General features: G+C 37.3%; 2 protein-coding genes across 2 annotated transcripts; both read right to left on the reverse strand.

Moving 5' to 3' along the window:
• Positions 1-4833: 4833 nt before the first annotated feature.
• LOC105223368 (coiled-coil domain-containing protein 96) lies at positions 4834-9300 on the reverse strand. Its single transcript, XM_049451024.1, has 4 exons — positions 8081-9300; positions 7909-8013; positions 5344-5440; positions 4834-5266 (listed from the first exon to the last, which is right to left on the reverse strand). The coding sequence occupies exons 1-4, from the start codon at positions 9182-9184 to the stop codon at positions 4893-4895; spliced, it is 1680 nt and encodes a 559-aa protein (XP_049306981.1). The 5' UTR covers positions 9185-9300; the 3' UTR covers positions 4834-4892.
• Positions 9301-9835: 535 nt separating this feature from the next.
• LOC105223366 (uncharacterized) lies at positions 9836-11923 on the reverse strand. The gene is made up of 4 exons (XM_011201083.4): positions 10643-11923; positions 10481-10585; positions 10310-10406; positions 9836-10229 (listed from the first exon to the last, which is right to left on the reverse strand). Exons 1-4 carry the CDS (start codon positions 11834-11836, stop codon positions 9847-9849), a joined length of 1779 nt encoding a protein of 592 aa, XP_011199385.2. The 5' UTR covers positions 11837-11923; the 3' UTR covers positions 9836-9846.
• Between the last annotated feature and the right edge of the window lie 957 nt (positions 11924-12880).

Raw genomic sequence — 12880 nt, forward strand, 5'->3', positions numbered from 1 at the left:
GTCCAAGGACTCCTGGTTTGTTCTCGTCGTTCATAAGTAGATATATAAATATGTGGGTACTTTCGAACAATGTATCAAGGAACTATATTAATGTCTTATACAGTTAGCTTCTTAAACTCATTCATTCTATCTCATACAATAATCAACGCTGCTGAACCCAGATGTAGCTAACTCGTGAGATATTGTTAAAGCCTTTTATATTTTCTAAGTGCTTTTGAGGATTCGGTTTCACGTGTCGCGCATTAAGATTCTTACCTTTCACATATAAATTGTACCGTCTTTTTTCAGGACTATTCAATTGTTAAAATATATAATATATGTTACAGAAAATACTGAAAAATTTGATAGTGATCACATCGTTTGTCTCCATCATTTGTCTTGCAATACAAGTATTTTTTTTAGTCCAAATAATGCCGTGGCGCTAAATGGGTTAAATGGAATATCTTTCTACTGCATTAAGTAAACGTTGCCTAACTTTAGGCGCTGACCGAAATTTGCTTTGCTTAGTGACGGCGAATTTAAGCTCAAGTGTACTGATGGACGCTGCGGTAAAACATACATATAATCCAATATATGTGGTATGTATGTATTTGCAAATGTATTCAGATATAATTATGCGTATATATCTGGGTAAATAAATTCAGCTCTCTGCACACATTTGGAATCTGTCAATTCAATGGCTTACCTATAGTAAATTGTGTGGTAAAGAGGGTATATTGTCAACACAACCGGATGCGTGTGTATACAGAACAGATGATAAGCGATAGAAATATTATGTATAATTTTGCGATCTATGTATTACTGGTTGAAGTAAGTAAATATTAATTTTTGTATGACTAACGGCAGTATATGCCAAATATAAGCTTACGTATCGGGATAATTAATAACTTGTAGGCATGTATGAACCATTATATATACATTTTAAATAAATTATTTTCATAGTCATCTGTAAGACTTGTGAAATTACTAACATAATATAGTTTATTGTATTATGAAACTTATAAATTTCTATCGGATTTGATGCCTCACCTCACTTAAGCTGGGAATTATACTACGCATCAGTCTGTTGCTTTCCATATAAACTTTATAGAGCATATTTCTTAATAAAGTTTTCTGTTTTTATCTTTGCAAAATCCGTATATTTCCTAAACTAAAAGAATTCTCTAAACTATTCTTGCTGGGTAGCTGCCTATGTGACTGGCCATCATTTCCTTTTCATCATCAACGAAATAACGGAAATAAAATTGTCATCACACTCGTCATAACAACGGTATATCGGATGTCCTTTCGCAAGCCAGTTTGGCAAACACATTATATATTGACAGTTTTGGTACGTATATACGAGTATACTCGCATACTTGTATTGCTGACAGTTTGGAATTATTTTCATTCCTTTTTATTTGTCGCCTTTTCGTGCAATAAACGGTTTTGCCAATGGAATTACGTGTTTATTAGCAGAAAGTATAATATTGAGATGTGCTTACTAAAAATTTGTTAAGAAGAAGAAACAGATATATGGATATCTTTCGAAATGAGACGGTAAATGCCGTTCCCATAAATAGCTAGCATTAGCTAACACGATTTTGACCCACTTTTGTTCATAGAAAAAATGAAATATATTTAGATCGTCTTCGCCACCTCATATTTCTCGCCTAAATAGGGAGACATTGCATGAAAGTTTGGCGACTTGTTAATATCGAGATTGGCTGAGTCAAACGGCCGTCAATACACTTCAATTATTAAATGCGAATTAAAGTCTCTAGTTTATTTTCTCTGGAGACATGTCAAATCAAAGGTTTACGCAATTAAACCAGCAACGCTCGAGGAGTTCGAAGACAACATACAGCACACTATAGTTGAAATTCCAGTTGAACTGCTGTACCGGCTCATCGAAAAGAGGGTGGGCATACGTAAACGGAGCCGTGGTACTATTTAGCTGATATTTTGTTCATAACATAAATGGCAGTCAGCTTTCTTGGCAGATCTTTTACATACGAGTTAACTCATAAGTCTTCATAAAATTGTATATTATTATACCCTGAACAGGGCATAATTTGGTTAGCCACGAAGTCCGAAACACCACGAAGGAAACGTCGAAGAATCTACAAAGTGTAAACATTAATTGCCAGTGTAACAAAATGAGTATATTTAGTCAGGTCCGTCAGGCTGTACTTCTGTCGATAGATCGATCGTCGGAACCGCCTGAAACTGAACGATCAAAAAGTTGGGCTGGTATGAAAACCTTTTTTATTTGACGAGATATCATCACGAAATTAGATACTGAATATTGTCCAAGACAGCGAAAAAATCTTCGAAGAACTTTTTTCGGATCGGATTACTGTGGCATGTAGCTGCCATACAATGTGATTGAAGCCTAAAGATATTGTTCAGATAGCATTATAGCATAAAGTTGTCATACAAATCGGCCGACTAACTTTTTCTTGTTTCCTTTTAATATCGATCCACTTTTATTGAAGCTCTGTTTATCCATACGTATGTTTTTGTCTAGACATAGATACAAATTTAATTTATTTAAAAGCACAAAAAAGCTCTTAATACAAATTATATATTGTACATATGTATATATGCTTGCACGAATTTTATAGCTCTTTAAGTCCACATACTTGCATACTATATACTGCCGTTTAATTCATACTCTGAGAGTAGCGCTCTTTTGGCTATAATTTTTAATAAGTTTGAGTATATTTTTCTACTTATTCTAGCTACTTTATACTTCTAGCAAAAAAGATGAATGAAAGCATCTATAATAACAGTTGTGTGATAAAAAAATCTACAACAGCGGCAATATTAACATCTGCGGGTGTGTGCTAATAATTGAAGTGTCATGCTCTTCGTATTTATTTTGATTAAAATGAGACGGGAAACAAGAAATTATTGCCGCTACTTGTGAGAAAAACTTATGCCCGAAGATGCGACGAAGAAACACATACATAGAATTATGCATTAGAGCGGGTCGATTTACAGGGAGCCAAAAAAACGAAAAAATTACGTATGCGGAAAATGTTCTGTGGTTCAATTTGAGCAGCTAAAGAAACTAAAGCTGGTTTCGAGTCAGCGAATTTCGTTTGATGACCACAGCTGATCTCATTGAATCTATTCCCATATTTGTATAGCTAATAAAGGGAGGCGTGCTTGCAAAAAAAAAATTCTTAAATTATTTGGAATAGTTTGTTTTTGGTGCTCTATCGAAATGGTAGATCGAAAACCATGCACGGCCTATGTTACTGTTTTACTATCAAAAGGGTAAAAATGCAGTTCAAGTAATGCGAAAATTATGTGATGTGTATGTAGAAAATGCATTAAACGAATGTCAATACAAAAACTGGTTCGCCAAATTTGGTGAGGATGCACCACGTCTTGAAGCTGAAGTGGCTAACATAAAGTTATCGGTCGATGCAAATCGTCTTGTTGGTTGATTGGTCGTTTTTCTTGGTAACTTGTATGCAGAATTTTTCTGCCAAAAATTATGATCACGTAGTATAAAGACAGGTTTCGAAAATATACATATATCTCTCACATATTACCAAAGCAGATACAATCAGTATTCTTTCTCAATCTCTTGTGCTCTCGGCATGCATGGCAAGTCAGTAGAAATCCTAATTACGAAACACTTCTTAATCGTATCACAGGGGAACTAAGCATGTTCTCTGGAAATTTCGCAACAAGTCCTTAGAGGCATTTCTAGTTGCTGCTAAACCAGGAGATCCAGGAAATAATCTTTGGAATGCGACTATACAAGACAATAAGCCGATATCTAGATGTCTAACCATTTTAAATAGCAGAGGCCATTGGCGCAGGACCTATGCCGAGAAAGCCGAGGGGTTTGCCACACACCTCAAAGATACGTTTACTCCTAACTTGTTTAGTGATAGGTCTAGAAATCCGCAGTCAGCAATTTTTTGGGGTGTTGCTTGTCAAATAGAATTTCCGCTTGCTGAAATAGATGCTATAGAAGTGCTGGAGGAGATCAAAGCATTCGTAAACAAAAAGTCACAGGTTATGACAGAATTAATGTGTTTGTACTTAAAGCGCTACCCGAAAAAGTAATCAGCATGATTGTTAAGTTTTTTAATGGAATGCTCATACTTTGTCATTTCTCATCGCGTTTCCAGCGCGTTTTCAATGCTTCGTAACATTTCTGGAACGCTTCGACTGGGATATCCGCGAGTGCCCTATTCACGGCCGCCTGGATGTCCGTAATCGACTCAAAATGGGTTCCTTTTACCACCGATTTTGTTTTAGGAAACAAAAAAAAAGTCACAGGGTGACATATCGGGCGAATAAGGCGGCTGTTGCAACACGGCGATCCCTTTAGAGGCCACATACTGGGACACAGTATGGCATGGCGCGTTGTCGTGATGACGGATCCAGTTACGAGCGATGTCTGGGCTCGTTTTCGCAATCTTTCGAGTACTTGGCAATAGTAGACTTGATTCACAGTTTTCCTCGGTGGAACGAATCTTTGTGGACAATTCCACGGTCCATTCGCGTAAATAAAGTAAGTCGCATTACTTAATTGTCAAACCTCGTATTCTCTCCAGAACAAAAATTGCCCTGAAGTGGCGCAATTTGTTACCAACAAACACATAAGCACAATACTTGCGGATTATAATTGATGAATGGCGTATTTGGAATGATCACATAAAAATATATACAACACAAATACAGCCAAAGGAAACTGTGAAAACAAACTTCTATTTTCAATTGAAAACCTTCGATCTTATCGTGTGGTTTAAAAAAACTTTATACTTACAGCATTTCTATACCTTCGTTTGTACATTGCAAACAAAAAACTCGTTATTATATTGAAAATGATTGCGCAATCATTTATTAATTAATCTAAGGGCAGTACAATATGCACAGTTACGAGCTTACAAGCATTTAGCTTCGAGTTTCACTATTTTACGTAGAATTTCATCGTGTTTATTGCGTAGTTTATCCACTTTTTCCATGACAATATTGATTTGTTCCACCGTATTGTCAAAGTCCAGCATTAGAGCCGGTTTATCGAGTAAGCCGCATTGGTAGCTCAGTTCTTTGATTTCCTTACGCATTTCGGAGCGTTGCTTCTTCGAATCGAAAATACATTTGCGTGCCGTATATTTTTGAGACTGCAACATAGCTAGACATGTTTTTTGAATTTTGATCTTGCTACGAATCATAGCTTGCTTCTCCTTCAAATGACCCAAAACGTGCAAGTCGGCATTGCAGCGCACACGTGACCGAACCAATTCAGCATTGCGTTCTGCAGTGGCAAATATAAGTCGATATTAATGAAACTTAAAGTTTAGAAAAGGAATTGTATAGGGAAAATTTGCTTACCCTCAATTTTCTTATCCAAGGCTTGACATTCATTTTGCAAGGATTCAAATTCGCGCATCTGGAAATTATTGCCAAGATTCTCCAGTTTCTTCAATTGCTGTGGAATATTAAATTGAAAAAGTATGTAAAATTTGTAAAGCTAAAATCTGTAAATTAAATTTAACCAAATGAAAGTAAATTTTAGTAAAATCATTCCAAAATAACGCCCGGTGGGTCGAACGTGGGTATCTGCTGACGACAACCTGAACTTACGATGTTCAAAAGCACAGCGGACCTAATCAATGCGTTGATCAGCGCCATGAGAACGACAGGCACTTCTAATACCAATTGTCAGTATGGAATGGACACACTAACAACCTTAGTAGGGTTTGAGGTTCTCTGCCGTACTTTGGGCCTAACACCCGGTTGCAATGTACCTCCACATTCAATTGACAAAGTGTTAGTTCTTCCCGCATTTGTATTTTAATCACCACACCACGATACTTTCCAAGGGCCAGTCCGCATGAGCAGGGCCCTATTCTGTATCTCGATTCGTAAATGTATTCTATTCGAAATTCGGATTTACTTTATAATTATGCGAAAGTTGTACCACCCTGTGCCAGAACAACGACATACAATTTTCGTTTTTGCTTTCTACAACTCAAAAGCTAACGAATTTTTTATTCGAAAATTGGCTTGAAAATCCGAAAAATCGAGTTACAGAATATAACAAATCCGAATTCGAGTAAATTTTTTTTCGAATCGAGTTACAGAATAGGCTCCCAGGTTGGAGCAAACTCCAAGGGCTTCTGCTCCCCGTGGTATCAAAATTAATTCTTCGTTTAGACCGTAGCCGAAACTACTACCAGTTGAGATTCCATACAGCTCTGAACTAGTGGCTAAGAGTTGAACCCCATTCACACATCACATACACACACCACTCATACGAAACTAACCTAACGTTAAACAGTTAAACGTCGCTTAAACAACTCACGCGCACCCTAAATGTTCAGCTTTCCGACTAGTGAAGATCACACCGCTAACACCTAGATCCCAAAAGTGCATTCAGATGCTCATGCCCATCTCAGCAGAACACCCAGACTCAGACAAAAGTCATTCGGTCGTTAGGACTTTTGTTCCAACGGTCTTGCCACCTACACTTGACCCTATCACCTAGAAGCCCCCTGCTCCACAGATATCCCTCCCTCTACACGTCATCATCGGAAATCCAGACAACTCCGGAGCAATTACATACTCAAGCTTCTTTTTAACCTGAATGCAAGAGCACGTAGGCAGATTCCGAATATTACACAATTATTCTAAGTATGAAACACTTCGGCTACGAGCTGAAATAAAACGTAAGAGAACACCAATAAATAAAAAATTTGAAATAATTTTCGACTACGAGGTGTGTTCAAAAAGTATCGCGAATTTTGTGTTTTTTTCAAAAATTATTTATTCATGAATATCTATTTTACCCCCTTCAAAGTAATCCTCATGAAGCACTTCAAAAAAGCACTTTAAAAAATCATTTTTTTATCTTATTCAGCTTCTCCTTCGATGCCGTCTTCACCTCGTCAAGAGATGCGTAACGTCGTCCTTTCATGGGCCTCTTCAGTTTAGGGAACAAGAAAAAGTCACATGGGGCCAAATTTGGGGAACACGGTGGCTGTGTCATCAATAGTGTGTTGTTTTTGGCCAAAAAGTCGCGTACAAGCAATAATGTGTGTGAGCAGGGGCGTTATCGTGGTGCAAAAGCCAATTTTTGTTCTTCCACAAATCCGGACGTTTCTGGCGGATTGCTTCGAGCAAATTGCTCATAACTTGCAGATAATATTCCTTATTGACCGTTCTTTCCTGTAGCAAGAACTCATGATGCCCCACGCCCCTGCAATCGAAGAAAACTGTCAGCAAAACTTTCACACTTGGTTCGTGCGGCATGATTGAGCTTTGGTTTCCACGTCATAACTATAAACCTACGATTCGTCACCAGTTATGACCCTCTGGAGCAAATTTGGCTCGTCGCGGACAGAATTTAACATCTCATTAGCAATGTTCATGCGATGCTGTTTTTGGTCCCAATTGAGCAATTTTGGTACGAATTTCGCGGCGATCCGTCTCATGCCCTAATCATTGAAAAAATCGAATGGCACTAGCCAATCGATATGTTTAGGTCCTCAGCAACTTCTCCAACGGTGATTTGACGATTAGCCAATACCATTTTCTCCACTTCATTAATTTTTTCGTCTGCTGTTGAAGTGCTCTTCGTCGTTCACATCTTCTCGGCCTTCTGAGAACATTTTGTACCACCGATAAACGTTGCTTCGGTCCAATGTAGCTTCTCCGTATGCCACAGTCAACATTCGGAATGCATCCGCGGACTTAATTTCGTTTTTCGCACAAAATTTGATACAGGTTCTTTGATCCATTTTTTTGAATAGGTAAAAATCGAAAACGATCCAAAACACGTGCAAGCAAAGCAGCTGTCAACAATTACGCGATACTTTTTGAACACAACTCGTTTGCTTTCTAAACTATTCAAAATTTACCATATGTAAGAACTTTGTAATAAAGCTTGGAACTTACCTCCGATAATGTGGCGTTTGAGTGTTGTTTCTGTACTAGAATATATCGTGCATCTGAGATTTCTTCACGTAACTTTGCCATTTTTCGCAAATCCTTTTCGACCTCCTATTATACAAACACAAAAAGTTGTTATAGAAATGTTCCCATAACGGTAAAAATTGCTCGCTCTTACCAATGTTAAGTGCTCACCCTTTTTAGCAAAAGTTTTTTTCAAAAGTTCTTCGAACTCCTGCAGTTTTTCTTGATTTTTTATTTGCAATACGGACACATCCTGTGTAATGTTAGCAATTTCTTGTTGGGTCGAACTTTTAAGATCCTCCTCACGGCAAAGCATTTGATCCAATTTATTTGTGGCATCTTTTAGCTTGTTCACTTCATCGAGTATGGTTTCTGGTGGATCATCGGTAAAAACACGATATTGCCCTTTACGATAGAAAAATTCGGCAACGCGCCGATTAAGAAAGCTACGCGCCTTCTGTTCCACCTCAAGTAGCTTCATTTTTTTGGTTATTTCCTCAATGAGTGAGGCTTTGTCCAAATGTTGTCGCAGAAAAATATTTGGATCGACGTATTCAGACTTTTCAACCACCTCTGCGATTAGTTCTTTAAGAAATATAACTGTATCCGCAGCAATGCTTTTTAATTCCTTTTCACGCTCGTATGCAATCCAGTCGAACTCCGTTATTTCTTCAATGACTTGCTTTTTCTCCATTTCCATAAATGTTTCGAAAACCTCTGCTTCGTCTATTGCCTTTGGCGCTTCAATTTCTTCATCTCGTTTTAGCAATTCCAATAATTCTTCATCTTCAGATATATCTTCATCCTCTGTGCTGGATGATTCTTCCTCAACCATTCCTTCTTCATCGCCCTCTTCCTCCTCCTCGGTACTTTCATACAACATACCGGTTAGCGGATCAACAAAAGAGCCAATATCTTTGCCCATCTGTGTTTCTCCAACTGCAATTGCAGCTATATCTGGTATGGTGCCTAATTTTTCGAAAAAATCTTCAGATGATGATTCACTTTCTCGAAAATCCCGCGATGATGTTGTTGTTTCGGATTCACTACTCAAGAGATCTTCATCAAGTACTTCAAACACAGTTGTGACTTTTGCCGTTTCCTCAATCTCCAATATCCTTTCCTCCGGAGCTTCGGGCTCCATTACTTTACTAGACTTAAGCGCTGATTTTCCTACTTGAAAGTTGTACTTTGAATCTTCTTTTTTATAAGATGCGACATCTTCCCCCTCTACAATTCTAACGGAGTCTTTCTCCATGTTAAATGCTGTTATTATAAAATATAATTGTGTATATTTTTCTGATTCTAATAAAGCAATGAAAATATCTTTTTCCTGTGTCTCTCAGTTGTAATGTTGTGTGTAATGAAAAGAAAATCTTTACAAATATAACATTTTAAAAACAAAAAAAAAACATACATGTAAATCATGTAAACAAGTAGTCTCGGTATTGGGTTCAAATAGTTTTGGACACAAGCTCTCTAGAGCACACTTTTTTAATACCTTGGTGTTAGTTTGTAAGAAGCGTTGTTTTTAGAACGTTAGGAAATCGAAAGAGGTCAAGCTCTTGGGATGGGTGGCAATATCTTCGAACTGTTGTCGAACACAATCCTTGTTTTTAGGTACTGAACATACTTGACCGTCTGTACGAGTATGACGAATGATATGCTCGTCGAAGTGTCCGAAATAGTTATTGAGGAATTGAAAACCTCAAAGATAACTTTGCAAGATAAAACATTCTATTTTCTGGCATCCAATATTAGGAATCATAAATGGGGCAAGAGCTGGAGTTTCACAACTTTTCCGACCATGAACTAAAATAAAACTAGTCATTACCCCATCTATCATCCAATATCCTTGCTATCTAGTGATAAATGAAATAAATGAAACCATAAAAGTGTATCTTAAGTGATGAAAAAATATCAAAAATTTAATAAGCGTTTACGCTCAAGTTGGGCTATTTTACATATAATATCATCATGCCGCTGACGCAAATCCTTTACATCTATACTGGCTTTGGATATTTTCTCTAAGGTCGCTTCGTAGTCCTTTAGTAGGGCCGGCTTATCGAATAAGCTACATTCGAGATGTATTTTTGAAATTTGATTTTTGATGCGCGTTCGTTCTTTCTTTAGTTTAGATACTATTTCCCGAGTAGTATAAAATTCCAGCTGCAACTGCTGGAGTATGGTTTTTTGGATACTAACTTTCGCTTGAAGTGAAATCTTCTGCTCCATGTAGAGTCGCTGTTTTTGTATAGCCTTATGGAATCGCGATCGCATTCTGTCGCATCGAGCATTGCGTTCTTTAAAAATACATAAGTACATAAGTAGGGCAGAAGTGGAATGTTAAAACACAGTATTGAATAAAGCAAAATATTCTTGCCTCTCAATTTCTTTTCCAACTCCAGAACCGTACCATACATTAGCTCATAATCAGAAAATGTCACGCTGTCGCTCAGATCTCTGAACTTATCTACTTTCTGTGTATAATTTTAAAATTTTTGTTAAGTTTGGAACATTAAAGAAAAAAAAAACTTTTACTATTTAACCTAACCTCCTTAAGTACGAAATGCGTATGCTGCTTTCGGATCAACTCGCAACGTCGTGCCGATACTTCATCGCGTACTTTTCTCATTGTATTTAGTTCGGTCTTAACAATCTATTAATAAATAAACATAAATCGAAATTTTATAATTTGAAAATAGAAAAAATTTACCATTTTTAAGTGTTCAGTTTTGTCGCCAAAGGTTTCTTCAACGAGTCCTTCCAACTCCAGCAATTTTGTATCGTCTTTACCCTGCAGCATTGAAAGCTTGCGCTCAAGCTCCGCTTTTTTCACTTGCACTTTTGTTTTAAGGGTTTCTTCTTTACCTAAAGTTCGATCGAGTTTCATTAAAGCCTCTTGGTAGTTTTGCTTCAGTGCCTCAATATTATGCGGATCGTCTTCAGCTAAAACCCGATGTTGACCTTTGCTGTTGCAAAACATGCCTACACCTTTGATTAGATACATGCGCTTCTTTCGCTCAATTTCTAATTCCCTGAGCTTTTCTATTAGTTCATTTAGTAATAGCGGCTTATCGAGCCTATGCTGAAGAAACGTATTCGGATCATTATATTTGCATTTGTTTACAGCGTCAGCAATAAGTGCACTGAGAAATGCTTCCGTGTCAAACGCTAACTGCTTATTCATTGAATGCTGTATGTGCGGCAATGTCTTATTTGGTTCGTCTTCGTCAGTATCTTCTCTGTTCTCCAGTCTTATATTATGAATATCTTCATAATTTAGTTCTTTTTTCGTTTCAGTTTCTAAATAATTGCTCGGACAGGTCAACAGTTCATCGTCTTCAGTCGTCTCTGAAGTAATTTCTGTTGAGACCGCATTATCGTCTGGTTTCATAAGTTCCCCGAGTGCTTCGTTTTTTTCATCAGTACTATTAATATCCGTTAACTGCTCAGCGGTCGATTCAGTAGAGCTTTGATTATCTTCAAGTTTGGGCATATTACTTGTGTCTGGCAATGGAAATAAGTACTGAAGAAACGTAGACGAATGAGATTTTAGTGGTGAAGGCTTTTTCTTAAGAAGCTCTAACTTTCTCAGCAATGATATATAAGAAAATGTTGAGTATATGAGTTCAGTTTGGCTTTTGTTTTCTGGTTCTTGGTAGTCGATAACTTGCTCTCTACTTTCTTGCGCCAAATCAGTAATCTTATATTGGGATTTCATTCGTAAAAGTTGGATTTTTGTTTGTTCCCCATCGGTGATTGTTGAACGAACGAATTCTTCTACGGGTTGATAACCGATAGTTGGTACCGCCAAACCGATATTTCTTACGGAAGGGTTTATTTTTTCGGTTATTTTTTTAATATTATCATGCCCCAAAATCTTTTTGCTTAGGCGCTTTTTCTTCATTGTAAAGTTATGGTTAAATAAATAGTAAAATATATATGTTTCTCTTACAAATGTACTTGATATAGAGTTAAAGTCTGTATAATTTATGAAGATTTATTAAATTATAATGAGTTTAAAATTAGTTGAAGCATAAAGCCAGTGTGATTAAAATGTGTATTTATTTTGTATAGTATATTTTAGCGAAGTATTATTTTATCGAAAGAGGAAATATCTGTCATCCAACAATCAGTCGTCGTACTCGTGACTTAGCTCCCACGTCATTTGTTGCAGTCATAACTTCGAAGTCCTAGATAATTTCGTCTATCTTGGAATCAGAATTAACACCAATTACTACGTCAGTCTCGAAATCCAACGCATCCCAACAGGAAGTCTTCAAACGACGAACAAAGACCAAATTCTACAAATCACTCTTGTTATATGGTTCAGCGGCTTGAACGATGATGACAACTGATTAGTCAACGTTTCGAGTTTTCGAGAGAAATGTTTTGCGGAAAATTTTTATATTTATCTTTTGTGCATTGGCAACGGTGAATAATGCAGTCGATGGAACGATGAGCTATACGAGATATATGACGACATTGACATAATTCAGCGAATTAAAAAGACAGCGGCTTCGCTGGCTATGGTATGTCGTCCGAATGGATGAATCTGGCTCTGAGAGTATTCGCCCAGTACCCGCTGGGAGAAACTGAGGCAGAGGAAGACCTCCCCTACATTGGAATGACCATGTGGAGAAAGCCCTCTTTGATTGCAAGCATAAATATACTCGTATAGTACTGTTAAAGTTAATTTATTGTTTTTCAAGTCTTGGACAATATTTTTTTGACTTTATTTCTGTTCAAATACCTGTTGATCAATTTGTCATAAACGACCAGATCTGTAGGCAGAAAACTCATGGATTTTCATCACGATAGTGCGCCGTCACATTCTATCATGACTATGACTGACGGCTTGCCCAAACACGAAACGGGAGATATCGCCCAGGTACCGGTATTCGTCAGACTAGGCTCTTCGGTTAATGTGCCATGAGTTCATTGAAAAATT

Source organism: Bactrocera dorsalis, chromosome 3 (assembly GCF_023373825.1).
Source record: "Bactrocera dorsalis isolate Fly_Bdor chromosome 3, ASM2337382v1, whole genome shotgun sequence".
Lineage (NCBI taxonomy): Eukaryota > Metazoa > Arthropoda > Insecta > Diptera > Tephritidae > Bactrocera > Bactrocera dorsalis.